This window comes from Geotrypetes seraphini, chromosome 13 (genome assembly GCF_902459505.1).
Source record: "Geotrypetes seraphini chromosome 13, aGeoSer1.1, whole genome shotgun sequence".
NCBI classification, from domain to species: domain Eukaryota; kingdom Metazoa; phylum Chordata; class Amphibia; order Gymnophiona; family Dermophiidae; genus Geotrypetes; species Geotrypetes seraphini.
Window position 1 is genome coordinate 23,145,954 of NC_047096.1, and position 19,733 is coordinate 23,165,686.

The 19,733-nt window shown below is 46.7% G+C and overlaps 1 protein-coding gene across 4 annotated transcripts in view; it reads left to right on the forward strand.

The window, feature by feature from the left end:
* HYOU1 (hypoxia up-regulated 1) overlaps positions 1–19,733 on the forward strand; it is an 80,258-nt gene that overhangs the window by 52,291 nt on the left and 8,234 nt on the right. For 2 of the 4 annotated variants that reach the window (XM_033919075.1, XM_033919076.1), the window contains exons 21-24: positions 2,279–2,412; positions 6,448–6,532; positions 13,643–13,901; positions 14,353–14,442. In XM_033919075.1, the coding sequence (XP_033774966.1) occupies positions 2,279–2,412; positions 6,448–6,532; positions 13,643–13,901; positions 14,353–14,442 (568 nt within the window). Of the gene's footprint in view, positions 1–2,278; positions 2,413–6,447; positions 6,533–13,642; positions 13,902–14,352; positions 14,526–19,733 lie in introns of all 4 variants that reach the window. The other 2 variants (XR_004536828.1, XM_033919077.1) reach the window with 2 other exon arrangements.

The window sequence follows — 19,733 nt, forward strand, 5'->3', positions numbered from 1 at the left end:
GTGACCAATCCAGGTACCTGGCAGAAATCCAAGTAGTAGCAGTATTCCATGTTGCTGCTAGTTGGGTACCTGGTGAAAAAATCCATAAAAAATGATTAACCCAGTAGAGTTGAGGTCATTGTTCACTTCCCCTTTTGCTCTTTTATTTAGTTTTACAATCTATAAGCATAATTTGCTTCTATTTTATTTTTTACTGTAAACCGGCTAGATACCCGTTGATGGTCGGTATATTAAAAATCTTTTTTTTTTATAAATCTTTATTCATTTTCAAATATTATAACAAGTGTATAATAATCAATCAGAAAGATTTTTAACTAATCACTTGAACTCGACAGGGCTGTCCCCTGTCACCCCTCTTATTTCTATTGTATCTCGAACCCTTTCTTCGCACAGTGTCTCATAGTGGGTGTGGACTTCGGGACTCATTCACTCAAAGTGTTGGCCTTTGCAGATGATCTATTATTTTTGCTAACTGACACCGCTCTGTTCGATATTTATTGCAAGCGCTTGACGAATTCAAATTTTATTCAGGATTTACGTTGAACTACCAGAAATCTATGGCCCTAGCTAGCCCCATGACACTACAACAGACATGGAGTGGTCACTTCCCATTTACGTGGGCTCAGACTTCAATTTGCTATTTGGGGGTACAGATCCCCCGAGACCTTACGACCCTGTACTCCAGCAATATCACCCCATTGCTTCAAGACACCTCACAACATCTACAGAATTGGTCCACTTTTCCCTTATCGGTGGCGGGCCGGGTAGCCCTTTTTGATATGGTGCTCTTTCCCAAATGGTTATCGCTTTCAGGTTTTACCTCTGCTGCTGTCCCATGCCCATAACATTCGTTTAACGAAAGAGCTACAGCGTTTTCTATGGGGTGATAAGCGACCATGTATGCCCTTGCTACGGATGTGTCTGCCCAGGGATAGGGGGGGCTATGGTTTATTAAATGTACGTTGGTATGCTATGGCTTGTCAGATGAGACATATTAATGATTGGTTTAGAGGAACATCTGATTTTTCTGCTACACCACTGGAGTTATCTTTGCTGGCTCCATTCCATGTGAGCTATTTTTTACATGTGGCGGATCCGAGGATGCGTCCTTTGGTGTCTCATTACCCCATTTTTACGCCGGCCAGAAGGACATGGAGATAGGACTGTAAAACAGCCAAATTGTCTTCTAGGGTGTCTTTATATTTGCCTATACTGGGCAATGGAGCTTTCCAGCTGGGCATGCAAAATGCCACCTTTCTTAGGTGGCAAGCACAAGGTCTACAATATCTTTTTCACCTGTTTTCGGAGGAGGGGAGCCTGGTCACATTTGCCGAGCTGCAACGAACTTTTGACCTACAGGTTAATGATCTCTTCGCCTATTACCAGATCCGTCACTATGTTCAGTCCCTCCCAGTGGCTGCCCTTACTGAAGTCTGATCATTAGAATAAAGGTATACTAAAAATCAATAAATTTGAAACTTGCCAGGAACTGAAGATTGAAAATTAAATCTACCTTTTGGGAGTTACTGAGTACTTATGACGCAGACTAGCCATTACTGGAGGAAGGATGCTGGACTTAGTGAACTTTGGTCTGACACAGCATGTGATGTCTTTTTTTTGTTGTTGTTGTTGTTAAATTGAATGAATGTATATACAATCGATCTACATTTGCATTCCATTCCTATAATAAAAATATTCATTGCTTCACATTTTACATTTAACACCCTCTTCCTCCCCATCCCAATTTATCCTGTTTGTATACAAGAGTTACATAGAAGCATTATTAGCTTGTCTAATTATTTAATCCCCTCTTTTACGAATGCATAGCGCAGGTTTTAGTGCCAGCAGTGGCGGTAAGTGCTCCGACGTCCATAGAATTCCTATTAGCGTCGGAGCAGTTACCACCGCTGCCGGAGTTAAAACCTGTGATACACGTTCATAAAAGAGGGGGGTAAGTAAGGCAATCATAATTCATATATAAAGTCATAAGTTTTTCTAATGGTGTGTTTCTTATGTTCCAGCAAGTTTTCAAATAAACATAATATACCATTCTTCTAAGAAAATCATACAGTAGAATTTATAAAAATCATGTCACAATACATAAATATACAAAATCAAGTATATCTACAAATCACAACAAAAAATATAAGTTCAACAAACATAATTCGTCTTAATGTATCTTTCTGTCCAATGTCCAAAATATACCCACCCAACCCAAGACTAACTATCACTAGAGGCTAAAGAAAAGTAGTAATGAATTATTCTCTCTGGTTATTAGGAGATGAAAGAGAAGCTTTCAGAGCTCAAGAAAACTTGCAAGAGCCTCTTCTTTCGAGTGGAAGAAAGGAGAAAGTGGCCAGACCGCCTAGCAGCCCTGAGCAGTCTCCTTAATCATTCTAGCATCTTCCTTAAGTAAGGGGAATTTCTGAACTGCTGATGATTAGGGGCAGAGAGGAGACTGGTAGTAATAACTATGGGAGCATGTATTACAGCTTTCTTTGTTACACATGAATTCTTTAGCGCCTCTTCAGACCGGCACAGAAACTGATTGTTTATGCTCCTCTGCCAGCAGGTGGAGACTGAGACACTAACTTTTGAGATCAGTACAGGTGGGCTGTGCAGTCCCTCTTACAATCAGTCTTTTCTCGGTCTCCAGCAAGTGGAGTGGTCTGTTTGTGCAGTCTGTACTGAGGTTTGTTGAGGCCTGTTGGATCTGGTCAGTGAATCTTTCTTGTCCCTTTCTCTGTCTGGACTGAGCTTGGGGACCCTCTTGGGGGTTCTACTAACCTTAGGAGTGCCACACTCAAAGTGAGTCGAATCCCTCCCCCCATTCCCCATCTCCCTAGATTTTCTGGATATAGAGGTGCCTCAACTGTAGCCTGGCCACAACGTACTGGCTACGTCTGCAGTTTAGAGTGCCAGTGGGATCTGCCTGATCTTGATACAGCTGACTAGCTGTGAGAAGATATAAGAAAGAACAATAAAAATCACAAGAAATAAATGGAGATTTGTATGAAGGGAAAAAAATAAAGAAAGGCCCGAGACCGCCTTTTTTTTTTTTTTTTTTTTAATACTGCATTGTTGGTTTTTATAAGGCATTGTTTTTGGTGCCTTTATCATGAGCACTTTATGAATGCTGAACAAGTGCATTTTTTGTGGGAGTCGTTCAGTGCATGCGGCTGATGAGTACACAATGTGCTGACCACCTCGAAGGAGACCCAGCATCGGGTGTCAGATTCTCTGCGTGCACTTCATGTGTTGGCTGGTGGGGGCAAGCCCTGGCCTTCTACAGCCCATGCTGGGGTTTTGGTCCGTTGGTTTTCAGTGCCGCGTTTGTTTTCCTGTTGCAGTTTGGCAACGGCTCTTCCCTCAGTCTTTAGGCGGGAAGCATGTCAATTTTGCCCATGGCCTAAGGCAACCTTCCTCCTGTGTAGGAAAGGCCTCAAGTGTGTTTTCTGCTCCTAACATGAATGCTAAGTTGCCGCTGGGGTTTTTTATTCCTCTGTTTGACGTTGGCCATGTACAAGCTTATTTAATGGCGGCAGGGAGTCCTGCTTCACTGCCGGGGGTTTTGGGGATCATATGAAGTGTTGATTCATTCCTCAACTGCTCCCCCTGTTCTCTATTCTGTGGCAGCTGCCTCAGTCCAGCCCCCTCAACCACTGTCCAAGTGGCCTCTGGCATCTTGGGACGTGGATTCTTTTATGGCTGATCGGGGGGGGGGGGTTCTCCCGCGGGTTGGTGAGGACAAGTGTGTTGCGCGCATGTTTTTTACAAAAAAAAGGCACAATCATTTTGTTGCAGGAGCTCTTCCTTCAGATTTTATATTTTGAAGTGGAAGCTCAAGAGCCCCACGTATGATCGACCCTCTCCAGAGAGGGATCCAGTCAGCATCCTGCTCTTTCCCTGTGCTTCAGGATATTGAGGATGTAGTGCACACTCTGTGGCAATTTCTGGACATGCTTCTTTGCATGACTCAGTCCATGGCCAGACTTTACCCCACCACTGGTGGCAATGGAGATGTTTTCAGTCTCTTGTGGTTGATGCGATGGTCTCGGCTTTCATGCGCACAGACGTTCCGTGCCAGTTATTGGTGGTTCGGCCCTGAGGGGTCCTCAGGCCTATACAATGGAGGCTTTGCGCCCACAAAGTTTTATTGTGGCTGCTTTGGTTTTTCAGGTGGCGATTTGTGGCAGTCTTGTGGCCCCAGCTTTGTTTCCAGTGTTCCGAGTGAGTTCTTGACCGCAAGTCAGCTGACTGGTCCTTAGAGGATTAGGACAGTGCTCAATTTGAACTAGGAGCTTTTTCCATTGCCATATATGAATTTTTGCATGCCTCAGACAGGTCCTTGGCTCTTGGAGTAGCTACCCGCCAAACCCTTGTTGCTTTGGGATTGATCAGTGGATGTGGCTGGGATGTAACACAGGTATAGAAAGCTAATCAGGTAATAAGTATAGAAACCCAACCAGGTCGTGCATGTGCAAGACCGGAGGGTTAGGACTTCGATGGGAAGATAGGACTCAATGGGAAACCAAGGTGGCAAGGGGGCCCCTTCTGGTGATTCAGACAGGTCGTGACCTGTTTGGGCCGCCGCGGGAGCGGACTGCTGGGCAGGATGGACCTATGGTCTGACCCGGCGGAGGCACTGCTTATGTTCTTATGTTATGTTCTAAAGCTGGGCTCAGTTAGTTTCCCTTTTGGGGCTTCTTTCTCCTGCAGTTAAGCTGGTTCAGGCCTTGAGTGTCTCTGGCCTAGGTTTCTGGAGGACAAGCCTTGTCTGGCTTTGCATGGTGGTCCTGCCTGGTGATGCGTATGTTGCAGAAGTTCCGCCCTGGATGGGGTGTGACCTTTCTTTCCAGAGGCCATTTCTTTCCACGCATGCTGTTTTCTCAGGAGGCCCGCTTGGGGTGGGAGGGGGTGTTCCACGGCTCCTCCGGGGATTCATTGTGAGCCCTTCCCCCCAGTTCCAATTGGAGCCCAGTTGCGTGCGTTGTTACAGGGAATGGGCCTAGATCACCACACATCTGTGGATCCTGGAAGTGATTCGGGATGGTTATGCTCTGGAGTTTGTCCTTTTCCTATTCGTTTCCTCTCCTCTCCTTGTCAGGCGACTTGAAGAGGCTTTACCCCAGACACTGATCAGGTTGCTGGGTTTGAAGCGGTTGTTCCAGTGCCTTCTCAGGAACTGCACACTGACAGGTATTCCATTTACTTTGTGGTACCCAAGATAGAGGAGTCTTTTCGGCCCATTTTGGATCTCCAAGGTGTCCACGGAGCTCTCCGGGTTCATTCTTTTCAGATGGAAACCCTGAAATCTGTACTTCTGACTGTCAGCCTGGGGAATTTCTGCCTTCTCTTGGCCTAACTGAGACCTACCTGCAGGTTCCCATCAACGATTCCTTTGCTTTGCGATTTTGGGAGCGCATTATCAATTCTGTGCACTTCCCTTTGGTCTGGCTACGGCGTCACAGACCTTCACCAACTTTATGGTGGTGGTGGTGGCAGGAGCCTTGCACAAGGACATTCTGGTGCGCCCCTACTGGACAACTAATTGATTTGTGCCAAGTCGTCTCAGGAGATCTCCCAGGTTACATCTTGGGTTGTGGATTTTCTACAGTTCCTGGGATGGGTGGGTCAACCTGTCCAAGAGCTGTTTGACTCTTATCTCAGCGCTTGGAGTATCTCAGCATCCTGTTTGAGTTTCCTTCCAAAGGCTAGGGTGTGCTCCCTGATGGCTTGTTGCTGCCCTTGAGTGCAGAACCTGCTAATTTTCTTTTTTAGCCTCTCTAGACCAGCACAGAACCCCACCCTATTGTGTTATTCCATGTTTTTTTTTTTGTGAAGAATACTTTTTTTCTGTGGGTGTTTGTTGTGGTTGGTTGTTGGTGAGTTGCAAAGGCAGCAGCTTTGGTTCGTCTGGTTTAGCTGACGAACTATGGGACATTTTTGGGATAAGTTCTTATTCTAATCAGTATCGAACAGTGTTTTCCTGGTCCTTTTGGACTAGGCTTATGTCTTCTCCATGAGTATAATGGGGGTCTTGGTTCTGAAATATGCCTGATATATTTCTGCTTGGCTATTTGAAAAGACTGATTGTAAGAGGGACTGCACAGCCCACTTGTATTGATCTCAAAAGTTAGTATCTCAGACTCCATCTGCTGGCAGAGGAGCATTAAACATCAGTTTCTGTGCCGGTCTGGAGAGATTAAAAAAGAAAATTAGTAAGTAAGGACCTAATTTCTTCTCTTTTTTGTTACCATTTAATATACCATTCCACCATGTCTCTGTGTCTTATCTTACATGTGTTGATTGCCTGACTTGCAAAGTAATCTTCTTTAGTTATGGAAGACTAGCTTGTGTATGTGATGTTTCTCTAAGATGGATTTACTTTATAAAATTGTATTCATACTCTGTATAAACAGAACTTCCTCCTTCTTTGTCTTATAGGGGTGCCCGAATGATCCCAGAGACTGATCAGATCTTTACTGAAGTGGAGCTCGGTACACTAGAAAAAGTGATCAATGAAACATGGGTAAAGAGAAAACATAGGGATAAAATAAAGGCTTCAGATGTTGTCTGCAGTGTTCTCTTGCTATCCCTCCCACCCCCCACTCCTTAATAGTGTCTCCAACTAGGATGAAATGGTGAGAGGCTGCAACCTGCTAAATAAGAAATTCCCCCAGTTTATGCCTTCAGGGTAATACGTTGCTTGAAGTCCTGGTAAATAGCATACTTAAAATTCTGGTCTCACAAATGACATTCATAGTAGTATAATACTGTAGGCCTCAAATAACATGTCTTGATATAACATAGGATCACATAACACAATCAAGAGTTAGATACCTTTTTTATTTTGTTAATACATATTCCTTAGTATCCTCACCAGGCAGTCCAAAATCTGTATTGTGCCCATGAACCAGTGGGTTATATCTCATGATCAGCAGGTAGAGACTGAGACAAAACTTTGGAACTGTACATATCATATGACCTCTCCCTAATTACCTCAGCTTTCTGTCAGTCTCCAGCAGGTGTGGTGAACTGTACCCATCTCCCTTGGTAGGGCTGTTGGAATTTGTTTAGAAATTTTTGTCCCTTTTTGTTGCCGGATTGAGCTTGGATGGACCCTGTTTGGGGGTCAGTCCGACCTCAGGGGTGTCAAACCCGGCAGTTCTCAAGTTCAAGTGGGGTCCCTCCCCCCCCTTTCCTCCTCCTCCCCAACATTTTTCTAGAGGTGCCTCAACAGTAAATCTTACCCCCTGGGGGTAAGGCATATTGTTTAGAGCAGTGATTCCCAACCCTGTCCTGGAGGAACACCAGGCCAATCGGGTTTTCAGGCTAGCCCTAATGAATATGCGTGAGAGAGATTTGCATATGATGGAAGTGATAGGCACGCAAATTTGCTTCATGCATATTCATTAGGGCTAGCCTGAAAACCCAATTGGCCTGGTGTTCCTCCAGGACAGGGTTGGGAACCACTGGTTTAGAGAGCCAGTGGAATCTGTTCTGTGAAAAAAAAAAATCCTGAGGCAGTGCAGGTCTGAAGGGTTGCTTTCCCTTTAAATATGCTGTAAATTACTGTAGTTTTCAACTAACCAGCACTTTTCTTTCAGCTAGGTCGCCTATGGAGTAATTGAGCACTTCTCAGGGGCTGCCAGGATTCCCCCTCATTTTCTTTTTTGCTTTGTGTAAAGCATATTTTCTGTCAGCCGGGGGTCCTACTTGTGTCCAGGTGGTCTTGGGGGTTTGTTCCCTCCAAGCCCCCTGATGTTTTGACCCCTTAATTCTTTTTCACGTCCTCTCCCCTCCTCCCTTGTCCAGGCACCCGCATATGGCCTCAGACGAAGACTTCTTGTTTGAGGAGAGTGTTTAACTAATGCATGAGGACCCTGGACCCTTAGGGACACCTCCAGGATACTCTCGAGGGGACAGCCGCTGGTACCAAGTACTATTTTTTTCCGTCTACAAGTGAGGAGGCGTTTGAGGTACGCCTTTTTCAGAGAGACAAGCTCTCAGATTTGATTCAGCAGATCTCCTCGGTGTTGCGCTTTGGAGGTACCACCTGCGACCCCCAAGTGTGGAGGATCCTCTTCTTCCTCTGCTTCCCACTCTTGTCCAATACATCTGTTTTTTTCTGGATATTATCCTTGCACAGTGGACTTTGCCGGAGGCGTCTTTTCGGTTGCGTGTCTTGGCTTGCTTGTATCCCATCCCGGTGGGGTATAGGACTACCTTAAAGTCACATGTTCATCAAAGGCAGTTCTGTCTTAACAGACTCTGAGAATCGTGAGTTGGAGACCATTCTTAAACTGAATTTTGATGTGTCTGCCTTGGTGGTCCAGGCAACTCTTGTGCGGGACTGGTGGCTCGGGCCGAGCAGGTCCTTGACAGTGAGTCTGATGGTCAGAAGGTGGCAAAGATTCAGATGGCTGCCTCTTTCATCTCAGATGCCCTCTATGGCTTCTTGCGGACGTCTGCCAAATCCATGGCTGCGTGTCAGACCTTTTGGCTTCGGGCTTGGACGACATATGCGGTGTCCATCACAAAATTCTCTAAATTTTCTTTTTTGGGGGTCCTTGTTTTCCAGAGGTTTTGGACTAGTTAGTTCAAACTCTGACGGACTCTAAAGTTCCCTGCCTGCCTGAAGATAGTGCTTGTCAGGCTGTTCGAGGTGGCACTGCTCAGAAGAGTCTGCGAGATTCCCTGAGCATAGGACTGCTCCCTACCCGAACTCTGATTTTACCAGGGGTCGTTTCTTTCAGTGAATGCAGTCCTGTCAGGCCCGTCAGGAGGCTGAGAATCCTTGTGCCCGCACCCCCTCTGGTTTCGGTAGGTGCTCGGCTGGAGGTGATTCGGGACGAGTCTGGATCAGCTACAGTGGACGGTGCTTCTCACGGATGTCATTCTCCTCGGTTGGGGAGCTCTGTGTCTAGGTCACTCAGCTCAGGACACCTGGTTCACAGAGGAGGCGTCTTGGTCGATCAATGTTCTGGAGCAAAGAGCCTTCCACTCCTTCTTGATGAACAAGTTGGTCTGGATTCTGCCAGACAATGCCACGGCAGTGGCCGATGTCAATCATCAGGGGGATCACCAAGAGCTCTCGGGTGGTGCAGGAGGCGGCTCTGCTCATGGTCTTGGCAGAGTCTCATCTTCAGGTCATCTCGGCCTCCCACATAGCTGGAGTGGAGACTGTTCAAGCGGACTTCCTCAGTCATCACATGCTAGCTCCTGGAGAGTGGTGTCTAAGCCACGTGGCCTTTCAGTTGATAGTACAGTCTTGGGGTCAGCCCCTCATGGACCTGATGGCCATGAGTGTAAATGCCAAAATACCCCGCTGCTTCAGTCGTCGCAGAGACGGTTAGGCCGAGGGTCTGGATGCTTTGGTTCAACTATGGCCAACGGAGGGGCTGTTGTATATATTCCCTCCGTGGCCATTAGTGGGCAGAGTTTTACTCTGCATTGTTCGTCACCTTGTGGTTCTGGTGGCTCCGGATTGGCCCAGATGGCCGTGGTATGCGGATCTGGTGCGGCTTCTGGTGTTGGATCCTCTTCCTCTTTCACCTGATTTCTCAGGGCCCCATTCCCCTGTTCGATCCGGCTCCCTTTTTTTGTTTTAAGGCTTGGCTCATTGGGGAAATCCTGAAAACCCAACTGGAATACGGCTCTTGAGGACCGGAGTTCCCTACCCCTGTTCTAGCGAGTCCTCGTAAGGGGTTGGCGCTTCCATTGCGCATTGAATCAAGGAAACGTCTGCTTCTGCTTACCTTAAAAAAAAAAAAGCCTGTTCTGGAATTTCTCAAGGCTCGTTCCACTCAGGGTCAGGCCGCTTCTTGGGCTGAGTCTTCGCTGGTGCCTCCAATGGATATTTGTAACGCTGCTGTTTGGTCTTCTTTGAACTCCTTTGTCAGACACTACCGTGTGGACGTTCAGGTGCGTTGGGACACGGTGTTCGGTGAGCTTGTTCTGGTGTAGGTCCTTCGAGGGTCCCATCCATGATGGAGACTGCTTTGGTACGTCCTGCTTGTAAGATTAACCTATGCTGGTCTGGAGAGTTGCTAAAGAAGGAGAAATTAGATTCTTAACCTGCTAATTTACTTCCTTTTAACCTCTCCAGACCAGCATAGGACACCACCCTGTCTACTGTTGTGTTCATGTGTGCAGATTTTAATTTTTTGGTCTGTTTCTAGTATTTTTCTAGGGCTGAGGAGATTAAGAACAGAGGTGCTGGCGTAGCTGGTGAGCTGTGGGGACCTTTGCTATTTGCGGCAGCAGAAGGCTTTTAACCTCCATAAAAGGGGCGCGACTCAAACAAATGGTGCTGGAGCCCACCAGAGATCAGGCGACACTGGACCTGATACTCACCAACGGAGAAAGCGTTTCAGAAGTTTCGGTAGGCGATACACTAGCCTCCAGCGACCACAACATGGTATGGTTCAACATCAAGATAGGCTTCACTAGATCAAACACAGCAACAAAGGTCCTCGACTTTCGGGGCACTGACTTTAAACGCATGGGAGACTTCGTCCATCAGGCGCACAAAACCAAGCTGAAACCAATAATGTAGAGGCTATGTGGTCAATCCTGAAATGCACCTTGCAACAAACAGCTATATAAAAACAGTAAGCAAACGACGGAGAAAGAACAAGCCCCAGTGGTTCTCTGCAGAGATCTCGGATCTTGTCAAGGAAAAAAAAAGCTTTTATTTCCTACAAGCATACAGGAAACAGGGTGACAAAAGAAGACTATCTGACCAGGTCTAAAGCAGTCAAAGCGGCAGTCAGAGAAGCCAAGATTCAAACAGAAGAACAACTAGCGAAAAACATTAAAAAAAGGGGATAAATCCTTCTTCAGATACATTAGCGACAGGAAACGAAACACAGATGGGATAGTACGTCTCAGGAAAACAGACGGGACCTATGCAGAAACGGATTCTGATAAAGCCAAACTACTAAATGAATACTTTTGCTCAGTCTTTACTTGTGAGGCGCCGGGGACTGGTCCACAACTGCAGGCAAGGCAAACCTCGGAAGACCCGTTTCAAAACTTCAAGTTTACACCCAGCAGCGTCCATGGTGAACTATCAAAACTCAAGGTGAACAAAGCCATGGGACCGGACAATTTACACCCCAGGATTCTTAGGGAGTTGTGTGATGTCCTGGCGGAACCGCTATCCGTGCTGTTCAATCTTTCCCTAAGTACCGGAAAAGTCCCCATGGACTGGAAAACAGCTAACGTCATTCCATTGCACAAAAAAGGTTGCAGAACGGAGGCTGCGAATTACAGACCGGTCAGTCTCACCTCAATAGTGAGCAAACTCATGGAAAGACTTATTAAACAAGAATTAGATACGATCCTGACCGAGGAGAATCTACAGGATCCCCAGCAGCATGGATTCACAAAGGGAAGGTCCTGTCAATCCAATCTGATCAGCTTCTTTGACTGGGTTACAAGGAAACTGGATACGGGGAAGTCTCTAGACGTCGTGTACTTGGACTTCAGCAAAGCTTTTGATAGCGTCCTGCACCGCAGATTGTTGAGCAAGATGACTTCGATGGGATTGGGAGTGATATTGACGACATGGGTCAATGACTGGTTAAGCGGTAGAATCCAGAGGGTGGTGGTTAACGGTACCCCCTCCAATACATCGGAGGTGACCAGTGGAGTGCCACAGGGATCGGTCTTGGGACCGATCCTTTTCAAAATATACATAAGAGACTTGACTCAAGGGCTTCAAGGTAAAATAACACTATTCGCCGACGCCGCCAAACTATGCAACATAGTAGATAACAGCACCTTACCCGACAGTATGGAGCAGGACCTGCTCTTATTGGAACATTGGTCCTCGACTTGGCAGCTGGGCTTTAATGCCAAAAAATGTAAGGTCATGCACCTTGGCAGCAAAAACCCATGCAGAACTTACACTCTGAATGGTGAGACCTTAGCTAGGACTAGGGCAGAACGTGATTTGGGAGTAATCATTAGTGCAGACATGAAAACTGCCAAGCAGGTGGAGAAAGCTGCATCCAAGGCTAGACAAATGGTGGGATGCATCCGTAGAGGTTTCGTCAGCCGGAGGCCCGAAGTCATAATGCCCCTGTACAGATCCATGGTGAGACCTCATCTTGAATATTGTGTTCAATTCTGGAGAACACATTATCAAAAAGATGTGCGGAGAATCGAGTCGGTTCAGCGAATGACCACCAGGATGGTCTCGGGACTCAAGAACCTCCCATATGAGGAAAGACTGAATAAACTGCAACTATACTCGCTCGAGGAACGTAGAGAGAGGGGGGACATGATTGAGACTTAAATATATCACGGGCCGCATCGAGGTGGAAGATGATATCTTCTTTCTTAAAGGACCTTCAACCACAAGAGGTCATCCACTGAAAATCAAAGGTGGGCAATTTCATGGCGACACCAGGAAGTATTTCTTCACCGAAAGGGTAGTCGATCATTGGAATGAACTTCCATTGCAGGTGATTAACGCCAGCAGCGTGCTCGATTTCAAAAAGAAATGGGATATGTATGTGGGATCTCTAGCCGGGTGAAGTCTGGGGGTGGGTCATTAGCGTGGGCAGACTTGATGGGCTACAGCCCTTTTCTGCCGTCATATTCTATATTTCTATGTTTCATTTGTTCCTTTGTATTTTCCAACAGTGTTCCTGTTTTTATTAGTTACTCCTGTTAGGAGTCCTTTTTGTTTTTCTTTTTATAGTTCTTAGTTCTGCTTGGCTATTTGACAGACTGAGGTAATTAGGGAGGAGTCGTATGATATGTACTGTTCCAAAGTTTTGTCTGTCTCCACCTGCTGGTCATGATGGGATATAACCCGCTTGTAAGATTAACCTATGCTGGTCTGGCGAGGCTAAAAGAAAGTAAATTAGCAGGTAAGAACCTAATTTTTCCTTACCAAGGCATCCAGGACAACCGGAGCTTGACCTGTTTTAAAAGCATCTAAGGGCCAAAAAGGTACCCAAACTATCCAGATGACCACTGGAGGGATGATAGAGGGGGTCCAGGCACTTATCCCACTCTAACCACTACATTTATGGTGGAAAGTGTGAGCCCACCAAAATTCTACTGTACTGCCATATATGTGCCACTTAGCCATAAAAGCTATTGGGGTAGTAGGTGGGTATAGAAGGGTTTTGGGGAGTTGTGAAGGGCTTACCATACATTATAAGGAGGTTATGGTGCGATGTACACATGGCATCCTTTATATGAAGTTCACAGCAGTGCCCTCTAATGTTCCCCACTGCTCTGCTGGCTTGTCTGTGTGGCCAATATAAATGATGGCCCCATCTATGTCCATATAGCTTGATTTTGGATGTTTTTAACTTGGGAACATTTTTGTTTTGAAAATAGCCAAAATAGTTAGAAGTCCTAAAGAGCCAAAACATCGAGGGAGGTGATTTAAAAAAAAAAAAAAAAGACATCTAGTTGATTTGAAAATGAATGTTTTCTCCACCCAATTTTTGGATGTGCTTCTTAAGACATCCAAATCGGACCAGACACACTACTGAAAATGGCCATCTACATTAGTATTGCCCAACTGCATACTACATCTCTATGTGCAAGAATATTGAAAATGTTAGATTAAAGAGTCAACTGTATTTAACTTTTTTGTTGTAATGCTTTACAGCTTTGGAGAAATGAAACGTTGGCAGAACAGGAGAAGTTGCCACCATCACAAAAACCACTTCTTCTGTCCAAGGACATTGAACAGAAGCTGGCAATCCTGGACCGTGAGGTGCAGTACCTTCTCAACAAGGCCAAGTTTGCCAAACCCAGGCACAAAAAAGACAAAGAAAAGAACACAACAAAAACAGAAGCAGAGAAAACCACAGCATCCTCTGCAGAAAGTGAAAAAATAATTCCCCCTGTAGAGGAGAGCCAGAAAGGTGAGACAGGAACCACTTGAGAGGCAAAATGAAGAAATACACAACATGCTCCCTAACTCAACATAATTTTGTCTGAAAAGTATAATTCCATGTAATTTCATGCAATTTCTGGTATTTGGTTCGTTTGATTTAGCTGGCGAGCTGTGGAGATGTTATAATCAGTATCCAGCAGTGTTTCCTGGTTCGATCCGGACAATTTCTTTGTTTTCTCCATGTGAGAGTGAAGTTGGTTTGTTTTTGGCGTTTTCAGCCTAGTTAGTTTCTGCTTGGCTATTCGTCAGACTGATTTTAGATGGATCTGCACAGCCCACTTGTACTGCAGCCAAAAGTCAATGTCTTAGTCTCCAGCTGCTGGCAGAGAAGTGTAAACCCATTCGTTCTGTGCTGGTCTGGAGGGACTAAAAGAAAGAAAATTAGTAGGTAAGAACCAAATTTCTCCTTCCTTTCACAGATAAGTCAGACAATGCAAGTCCAGTGAAGGAACCCCCTACAGAAGAGGAGAGCAGCAAAGACAGAGGGCTGGAGTCGCCCGAGCTGGGAGGTAAACCACGGCTCGCTTCTGAATTATAGAGTATTGATGAGATCTTGCCGCAGGCAAGGTGCTGGAGCTCCCCAACCTGGGAGGTAAACCACAACTTGTTTCTGATTTACAAAGCACTGATAAGGCCTCATTACTGGCAAGGGTTAAAGCATAGAACACTAAGGCCTCAGTGCATGTGGATATTAGACAGCAGAATACTAATTACGTCCTATCTCACAAGGAGACTGGTTTCTTGGGGCACCGGAATCTAGTGTATGATGCAGACATTTAAAGAGTGCAGTAAGTTGTTGTCACATGATTCTGGCTTTCAGACCTAATCTGAAGCAGGGATGGTGTATAAATGATGATCTGTTAACATATACTTCAGGCATCTTTCCAGCACACACACCCTTGCTTTCTTGTTTGCTCCTTTAATTCTTGATCCCCTCAGGAAAGGTTATTTTGAAATGCTGAGAAAAATTTTGATCTCCTTTTTCAGCACAAATTGTATATATATGTAGGATCTGAGATAAAAGAAATTGTGTAGATTCATCTAACTAAAAGATGTGGATTTTGCTAATTGCAGAGCTGAAATGTTTCATGTAGGAGGTTTGAGGAAGCATGCTTAAAGGTCAACACTTTTTTCCTAAAATTACTCTGGACTTTGAGAAGATACCATGTGCTAGAGTACAGAGTGTATTCCTTTTCTCCCCTGGGTCTGCATACAGATTTGATAAAACCCTGGTGACAGTTTCATAAGTTCAAATTTGGGAACCCAAGCACAATTTTTTTTAGGGCCTCCCCCCTCTCCTACAAAACCTTAAGTACTTAATTTTACTAGACAATATGTCAAGACTGAAACTCATCCTCTACAAATGAATCACTATACTTACTAGTAAGAAAGATGTTGGAAGGCCTTGCAACAACATCTTCAATAAAATTAACTGAGCAATCCTTACCCTCTGAGTAGCTTAAGTGCCTGCTGACTGGAGCAGATTTTCACAACTACCAATAAACATTTGAGAGAATTACATTTTTGTGGATAAACCAGCCACACTTAGGTGATCATGCATCACATTATAATGGTTTAAAACACTGCTAAATTTTATTCTTCTTTAGAAACTCTCCAGACAAGCATAGGTTATTCTTACAAGCGGGTTATATCTCATCGTGACCAGCAGGTGGAGACTGAGACAAAACTTTGGAATAGTACATATCAGGTGTCAAACCCCCCCCCCCCCCCCCTTAATTACCTCAGTCTTTTCTCGGTCTACATCAGATGTTGGTGAGCTGTACCCATCTCCTTTGGTAGGACTGTTGGAATTTGTTTAGGGCTTTTTTTGTGCCAGATTGAGCTTGGGTGGACTCTCGGGGGTGTCAAACCCGGTGGGTTGTGTGCTGGGTCCCTCCCCCCCCTTTCCTCCACCTCCCCACATTTTTTTTTAGATGTGCTCCTGGTTGGTAAGGCATACTGTTTGGAGAGCCAGTGGAGTCTGTTCTGTGAGGGAAAAAAAATCCCGAGGTAGTGCCGGTCTGAAGGGTTGCTTTCCCTTTAAATTTAATGTAAATTACTGTATTTTTCTATTAATTGGCACTTTTCTTTAGTTAGGTCGCATATGGAGCAATGAGCACTTCACAGGGGAAGTGCTCAATTTGCTCTAGATGTGAGGCACTTGCAGCTGGCCTGTGTAGATGTTATGCAGGCCGGAGCAGTGTAGGAGCCTCGTCGGCTGCCGGCGGCCAGGGTTCCCCACCACAAGTGCCTCATGAGTAGGCAGGGAGCAGTGGGGAAGCTTGGTCTTCCCCTAATGCCCACAGAGGGATTTCCTTAGCCGCCAATGGTGAGGGGAAAAAGGATTCCCTCACAGTTGTTTCTTCCCAGCCGCTACAGGCCCTGGAGGGGTTATTTTTGGTGGGAATTTCGCCATTTTTGCTTAGCAAATCCTCCATTTGCTCTGTCACCTCAGGTGACCTTCCCCCTGTCTTGGAAATACAGGGGCAGGTTTCTGCTGGGTCTCCCAGGGGTATTTCCCCTGATTTATTTTTTGCTTTGTGCAGAGGCTGGAGCTTTCAGAAGGCTGGGGTTTTGCGGTTAGCCCGGGTGAGGGGAGGGGTTGTTCCCTCTGTGCCCCCTGTGGCTTTGCTCCCTCTACTTTTATGTCCCCTCCTCCCTCGTCCAAGTGCCTGTGGGTGGCCTGGGACGAAGACTTGTGGTTTGAGGAGCGTGTGGATCTGGATGAGGACCTGGACACTTGGGGAGACCTCCAGGATCCTCTGGAGGGGACAGCCGCTGGTAGCGGGGCCTCAGCTTTTCTGGCTACCAGCGAGGAGGTGTCTGTGGTGCGCCTTTTTCAGAGACGAGTTCCCAAATTTGATTCAACAGGTCGTCTCAGTATTACGCTTTGAGGAGAAGCCACCTGAGACCCCACATGTGGGGGACCCTCTTCGGGGGATCTGCCCTGCATCCCGCCCTTTTCCTATGCATCAGGATATTCGGGATATTGTCCTGGAATACACAGAATACGCCGTTTTCAGTTTTTTTTCGCTCCATGGCTTGTTTGTACCCCATCCCGGAGGGGGATAAGGCTACCTTGAAGTCGCAAGTAGTGGATGCGGTTGTCTCCGCTATTGCATAACGGCATAATTTGCCCATAGAGGGCGGTTCTGCCTTATGTGATTCTGAGGAGCGTAAGTTGGAGACTCTCCTTAAACAGAATTTTGATGTCTCTGCCTTGATGGTCCAGACAGTTATTTGTGGGGGGGGGGGGGACTCGTTGCTTGGGCTGTGTTTTGGTGGGCCGAGCGTGTTCTTGACCGTGAGTCTGATGATTGCTCCTTGGTGGATCAAGAGGTGGCGAAGATTGAGATAGCGGCCTCTTTCCTCTCGGACACCCTCTATGACTTGGTGTGGATCTCTACCAAGTCTATGGCTTTTGAGGTGGCCGCGCATCATACCTTGTGGCTGCGCACTTGGTCGGTGGATGAGGCATCCAAGACTAAACTTCCCTTTCGGGGAGTCTTTTTTTTTTGTTTGGAGAGGATTTGGATAAGTTGGTTCAGACTCTGATGGACTCGTGCCCCGTCTGCCTGAGGACCGTGCCCGCCCAGCAGTTAGAAGTGGCACTGCTAGGGGGCATCTGCGGTATTTCCACAGATTCCATCTGGGGCTGCTACCTTCCCGATTTCTGGGTTTTCCCGGGGGTGTTTCTTTCAGCACATGCAGTCCTTTGAGGGGGCTAGGAATCTCCCGCCGGTTCCCCTGCAGCCCGTTCTGCTCAATGACTCCTTGCCCGCGCCCCCTCTGGTTCCGGTGGTTGCCCGGCTGCGTGAGTTTTCTCATAAGTGGACAGAGATTACGTCCGATCAGTGGGTCCTGGAGGTGATTTGGGACGGGTACACTCTGGAGTTTACCCACTCCCTGCCAGATCATTTTCTAGCTTCTCCTTGTCAGGCAGAGTGGAAGAAGCAGGCGTTTTGTCAGACCCTTCCAAGATTGCTAGATCTCAGAGCTGTAGTTCCAGTGCCCCCTTAGGAGTGTTGCACCGGCAGGTACTCGATTTACTTTGTGGTGCCCAAGAAAGAGTGGACTTTTTGGCCCATCTTAGATTTGAAGGGGGTCAACAGGGCTCTCAGAATTCCATCTATTCACATGGAGACACTGCGATCAGTGATTCTGGCGGTTCAGCCAGCAGAGTATCTAACCTCTCTCGACCTGACGGAGGCCTACCTGCATGTTCCAATCTGGGCCCCCCTCAGCGCCTCCTTTGTTTTGCAATCTTGTGTCAGCGTTAGCAGTTCTATGCGCTTCCTTTTGGTCTGGCCATAGCTCCACAGACTTTCACCAAGGTTGTGGCGGTCATCACGGAGACCTTGCGGACAATGGACATTCTGGTGCATCCCTACCTGAACAACTGATTGATTTACGCAAAGTCGTTCCAGGAGAGCACCCAGGTCACGGCTCTGGTGGTGGAGTTTCTGCAGTTGCTGGGATGGGTTGTCAACCTTGCCAAGAGCCTGTTGGCCCCCTTGCAGCGCCTGGAGTATCTTTGGGTTGTTTTCGACACCTCCTTGGGGGGGAAAGTCTTCTCCCAGAGGCCCGGGTAAGCAAATTGCAATTTCAGATTCGCCTGCTTATGGTGACCCAGTGTCCTCGGGTGCAGGATTTCCTCCAAGTCTTGGGGTTGATGGCAGCTTCTCTTGACATGATGGTCGACTGGTGGCTTCCTTTCCTTCCATCGGGTCTCTCTGGGGTCATTTCTTTCAGCACATGCAATCCTTTCGGGGGGGGGGGGGTAGCATGATTCTTCCGCCAGTCCATTTGCCGCCTGCCACGCACAATGACTCCTTGCAGGCTCTTCCCCTGGTGCCGGTAGGCGTAAGGTTGCAGGAGTTTTACCAGGGGTGGGCCAAGATGGAGGCCTCAGGTTACGACTCGGATTGTGGAGATTCTGCGGTCGCTGGGATGGATGGTCAACCTGTCAAAGAGTCAGTTGACCCCGTCTCAGTGCCTGGAGTATCTCGAGGTTCTCTTTGACACCGGTTTGGGGAAGGTCTTCCTCCCAGAGTCCAAAGTGAACAAGTTGCAGTCGGCTGGGGAGCTCAGTGTCTCAGTCGCATGGCTCAGGGCAGCTGGTCTCCAGAGGAGGTGTCTTAGGTCGATCAATGATCTGGAGACCAGAGCCATCCAGCTGGCATTGCTAGCTTTCCAGATGTTGACAGGCAAGTCGGTCTAGGTTTTCTCGGAGAACGCCACGGCAGTGACTTAAGTCAATCGTCAGGGAGGAACCAGGAATCGTCTGGTGGCGCAAGAGGTGGCTCTGCTCATGGTCTGGGCAGAGACTCATCTTCTGGACATCTCGGCTTCCCACATAGCGGGAGTGAAGAGTGTCCAGGTGGACTTCTTCAGTCGTCACATGCTAGATCCCGGAGAGGTGTTAGTAATTTATTTGTTTTGGCAATCCAAGTGAGAGTATTGATCAGAAAATAGTACCGAGTACTAAGGTTTGGGGAATTATTTTGGATTGTGGTTTGACATTTGAGAATCAAATGGATTGGTAAAGATACTTTTTTTCATTTGTACCAGTTATGGGCAATACATTCTGTTTTACCTTTAGAGAGTTTACAAACGGTGGTAAGAGCTATCATACTGCCTCAATAGGATTACTGTAATTCTTTATATTGTGGTGGTACACTGAATTTTTTTTTTTTTTTAAAAGGCTGCAGTTGCTTCAAAATGCGGCTGTGCTGTTGATTTTTAGAGGAAAAATATGTCTGGGTTACTCCTCTTCTGAACCAATTACACTGTTTGAAGA